This window comes from Eubalaena glacialis, chromosome 7 (assembly GCF_028564815.1).
Source record: "Eubalaena glacialis isolate mEubGla1 chromosome 7, mEubGla1.1.hap2.+ XY, whole genome shotgun sequence".
Classification (NCBI taxonomy): domain Eukaryota; kingdom Metazoa; phylum Chordata; class Mammalia; order Artiodactyla; family Balaenidae; genus Eubalaena; species Eubalaena glacialis.
Genome location: NC_083722.1, coordinates 18051603 through 18056642, shown reverse-complemented (window position 1 = coordinate 18056642; position 5040 = coordinate 18051603). Strand labels below are relative to the sequence as shown.

Sequence of the window (5040 nt, the reverse complement as noted above, 5' to 3'; positions counted from 1 at the left end):
AATGCTCTTCGAGTCACCTAATTAATTTAGGAAGCTACTTACATGGACACAAAATCAACCCAACCTGCATGTGTCATTAGTCTATGGGCCAGTATACACTGCCTCCTTGTTTTCAGAGTCAGAATGTGTTCAACCTCACCTATGACTTTTACTCCATCACCATGATTATAAGGAGTATTTGAAAACAGGCTTTGAAGCATTTCGAAAATCTCTGTTGTGCACTTATTAACATGTTTTGGGAATGGAGATAAAATATTAATGAAGCATATTTTCTTTCTCCTCTAGTCTAGTGAAAGGGCAAAAAATAAACAAGAAAGTAGAATATGATCAGTGTGAGCGTGAAGTGCTACAGGAACACACAGGGGTGGCTCTTACCTTTAGTTGGCCAGGTTCAAAGAGAGAGGCAGCTCTGTCTACACACAAGGAGCAGCATGTGTGCTTAGCATGTGTAGCAGAAGCTTTTCTTTGACAAGAGTGTTGACAATGAAGTGAAGATGCTCTATGTGCCCTGAATATCTACATTTTCAGGAAACATAAAATGGACATACAAGCCACAAGGAAGAATCTGCACCTGCACTGTGGATGAGAATTTGCAGAGGGGTGAGAGCTGAAAAAAAGAAACAAAACTTACAACCCTCAGTGGCATCTTAATCCCTTGCCAGAGTGACATTATCTGTGATGTTTGTGTGAAATATCAAATACTTGGAAAGGCTTACAGAAACCAGAACGCTAAATGTGTCTCCAGATCACTGACAACGTGATGAACACACATTTACATGGAACGCTTAAACATGATCTTCGGAACATTCATGAACATATCTGAATACCCCCAACACAGCATTAGCAAAAGGCCAGGCGGTGCTCTTTGTTCGGTAAAGTAACTAATTTTTCATCAGTCATTTTGTCACTGAGACACATATTGTTCAGAAGAAAACAAACAACAGCACTGGAATTACGGAGAATTTTAAAATTAAAGAAAATTTTAGAAAACAGCATCTTTTTCAGTCTGTGCAAAACATTTCTTGACCACCAAAGCATACATATAGGGTCTACTGCCCAGGAGAAGACGGCTGAGAATACAGATTTTCCATGTTTCCCTTTCTTTATTGGGTCTTATTTGTGTTTACTAACTCTGTGAATCATTCTTTAGATGTACTATTATTTAGATCACCATTTTAACTACAATATTATAGTCACCAAGGAGGCAAGTGTGTGCTGCTCCCTAATAAACACTAAATTTTCCTATCTTCAACATTTGAAACAAAAAAAAAGGAAGAAAGAAATAATACAAAGAGAGAGACTCAAATGGTAGTAATTTCATTTTCTATCTTTCGGGTTATTGAATCATTTCGGAAGATGTGCCTCCATAAAAACCTTACCAAAATCACATGCCTGTCTGTGGCAAATATACCCATCCATATTCAAACTTCCTACAGTCACAAACTCCTTGAAAAATATTGAATGTGCAGTTGTCCTCATCATTTCCCGAAGTCATTTAATGACAACTGTCAGATGCCCCAAATGATTTTTCTTACAAGCGACAAGCAATGTTTGCTAATATAGTCTTTGCCATACAAATTTCTAAACGTTCACTTCAAAATAGTAGAGGGCAAGTACTCCCATTTTATTCAATAGGAAGTTTTATACAATAGCAAACAATAAAATAAAATAAAACAAAGCACCTATGATTAGAATGAGAAAGACCTGCCTCTGAATTTTGGTTCATTTACTAGTTGTCTGACCTTGGGAAAATTACTTAACAACTCTAAACTGCAGCTCCCTCAGCTTTGAAAGAGAGATAATAGTAGGTACCTAATTGAGTAGTTGTATTAATAAAGACATTATGTGTAGAATATAGTATACAGCCTGACTCACTTGAGAGACTCAATATAAACTTCTCTCATGATTACTTGCTATTGATACTAAAATAACATTTTTTTTTTTTAACTTCTGATTTCATGGTTAGTGCTTTCTAAATGTGCAATTCAGGGGAAAAAGCTTAGGCTTGGACCAGCAAAGTTTGTATTTGAATCTTGACTGTTCTGTGAAGTGTAAGACAAATTACTTAACCTCTCTGAACCAGAGCTGCTTCCAATGGGAAATTTGAATACTAATATCTACCTTGCCAGATTATTACAATGATCGAATGAGGCCATTCTTCTCAGCACATGGTAAACGTTCACTGAATAGTAACTCTTAGTATTAATATTATTGTAACAGCAGTAGTTGAAAAGCAAGGATTCATCTGATGTGTCTGTGTTGGAATAAAATAATACCATTTTATACAGGGATAGAAAAATAGGATTGTCTTCAGTTGCTAACCCTGCTGGTTAGCGATGGCCTGGCATGTTCTGTGAGAAGGACTCCAGTATTTAGTAAGTCTCTGCATGCGTGCAATGTTGACAAATACAGAAACTGGAACCCAGCATGTGATTATCAGTAAGTAGATCTAAATATCCCCAGATATGTGCACAAAGCATTGAAAAGACACAAAATATTCTGCAGCTACTACCTTATTTTAAGAACTGGAAATAAAAAGCAACTGCCTTTTTTTCCTGTAAAAGGTGTTGGAGAAGAGTAGTGAGAAGATCGGGGAAAGCAGCAACAACAAAAGGACCAAATCTGTTGTTTGGCAAAGCATGTAGAGTATTAGAAACTCAGTTACTGTCCCAGGTGTCACCATTCAAACATTTTAAGTTGACTTATTTCAGTTCATTCTAATCAGTGGCAGTGATTATCACAGAGTGAAGGGTACAGACCTTAAGATAAAGGTTTATCGAGGGTGATTCTAAAAGATACCTGTACATTACAAATAATTGCTTTTAACATAGGATGTATAGAAAACAAGAGGATCGTTACATTTAAGGGCCAATTCTTCAGAAACCAAAGGAACAGACCCGAGATTTGTTTAAAGTAATCAACGTGTTTTATTTCCTTAGAACTGAAAGAATTCAGATCTAAACTTCCAAAGCTACAGTCAACAATTTTTCATCAGAGCCCAAGGGAGAAGGGCAGGGGTGAAAGAGACCAAAGATGAAGGAAGGCATAGAGAGACCACTAGGAGGAGGTGGGGAGGGGCCCCTTGTTTCGCTCTGTCTTCTCAGTCAGTTACGTATCAGATCTGGTGACAGTACTGAGGGGACCAGGTTGGGGGATGTGGATGGGAAGTGACACTGCAAAGGAACACCGATGGAACCTTAACTACAAAACAAGTCATCAAACCCCAAGTAGAAAGGGAACCTCCTAGTTCATCTCAGAAATGGGGGTAGCAACGTTAGAGCTAGGAGCAGGATGGAGGCATGCCCATTTCTTTTATGCCTGGGTGATGTATATGACTGTAGGGTGGCCTTGAACTGTGGGAAGAGGGAGAGGGGTGGCCAGGGGTCTTCTCAGAACATCCCGTGTGGCTCTAAAGATCTAAATGGGGACAGATGCTCCTCAACCTTCCAATCCAAGAAGCTAGTCAAAGCTAAACTTATGATTGCACAAACAACTCGGAAGCGCCCAAATTATGTGATGGAAAACTACAACTCCCATAACTCCCTGGCTCCGCAAAAGGGAGGCCCCTCCCCCAAAAGCTGTCCCACTTTCTCAGCAACTAGGCCTCCGATACAATAGGCCTGGGAGGAGTAGACAAGAGCTCAGGGAGACGCCACCCCCGCCCCACCACAGTTTGAGGGTTGCCCCTGCCAGGCCCCTGGAAGTACCCCCTGCTCCTCCTCCACCCCTTCCGAAACTCCCACCCCTGATTCCAAAGCGGAGCTCCATAATGCCCGAGGGGAGGAACAGAGGGATGTCGCGAGGGGGAAACGGCCGGTCCAGGCCCCAACAGAAGCGCTGGCAAACAGTTGCAGGCAGGGAGGGGGCACGGTGGTCTCATCTCAACCCAGGGAGCAGAGGCCCCGACTCAGATCCCAGGGGTGTGAGGGCACAGAGGTGAGGGCCTGGTGGCCTGCCCCATGCAGCTCAGTCCCCAAGGGCCGGGGGTGGAAAGGGAGAGTGGGTGGAGAGCGGGGGGGGGGGGGGATGGGGGGGCGGGGTGCCAGTTTGCAGGCCGTGGCCAGTTCCCCCAGTAACAGCCAGGCCGCAGCAGGAACGGGGCGGGGGCTCTTCTGGAAACTTTGGTGACTACTGGCTCTCGCGGCCTCCGACGCCCGGGCCCTCGGCCTCTCTCTCTACAGGCTCTTCCTCCCGCTCCTGCCCCCCCGGGGGCGGCCCCCAGGCTGGGCCCGACCCGGACGCGGCGCGGTCGTTCTCCAGCTCCACGAGGAGCGGCTTCGCATCCTCCGCCGCGGTGGCCGCCTCCTCCATCTCCTCCCCTTCTTCCGAATCAGCCTCCTTGGGACGCTCGGGGATGTCCTTCGGCGGGTCCCTGGCGCTCCTCTTCAGCGGCCCCTTTTCGTTCTCCTTCTTGGCCGGCGGGTCGACGCCCGTCTCCCCCGGCTTGGCGCCACCGCCGCCGTCGGTGTGGCTCTCCGGGTCCCCACCGCCCTCGGTGGCCTCTGGCTCGGGCCCCTCGGCGCAGCTCTTCCCCTGGGCGAACTGGTAATCGGAAGCCTGGACGGTGGGGTTGTTCTCGATCTCCCACAGCCCCTCGCTGAAGCCCCTCCTCTTGTTGGGTTTGCCGAACTTCTCCTTGGACTCCTCGTACGGGAAGAGGTGCTTGGGTCCCAGGAAGGCCGTCTCGTGGGTCCCGAAGAAAAACACTCGGTAGCGGTTGGCCTCGGCCGCTTGCTCGATCCTGGCCGGCCAGTGGGCGTAGCCCTTTAACTTGGCGAACACCAAGTCCCCGCTCCTGTACTTGCGCCGGCAGAACAGCGACATGGCTGCAGACCCGGCCTCGGCAGCGGCCGGAAAGGGCGACCCATGACGGCGCGCGGGGTTAGCGGCCGCTGGGCTCGGGCTGCGCAAGCCCCGCCCCGAGGGAGCTCCCGCGCGCACCGCCGGGCGCCACACCCGGGCGCCCTGAGAAGGTTCTAGCGCGAAGCGTGCATTATCTCGGGGACCCAAAGCCCGTTGGACCCCACCGTCGACGCCGGG

General features: G+C 47.4%; 1 protein-coding gene across 1 annotated transcript; it reads right to left on the bottom strand.

The window, feature by feature from the left end:
- Positions 1-4128: 4128 nt before the first annotated feature.
- On the bottom strand, positions 4129-4824 carry HDGFL1 (HDGF like 1). The gene has a single exon (XM_061194871.1). It carries the CDS (start codon positions 4822-4824, stop codon positions 4129-4131), a length of 696 nt encoding a protein of 231 aa, XP_061050854.1.
- Positions 4825-5040: the final 216 nt, after the last annotated feature.

Excerpts from the sequence above, each read along its gene's own strand:
- HDGFL1 (XM_061194871.1), bottom strand. The coding sequence starts at position 4,824 with ATGTCGCTGTTCTGCCGGCGCAAGTACAGGAGCGGGGACTTGGTGTTC.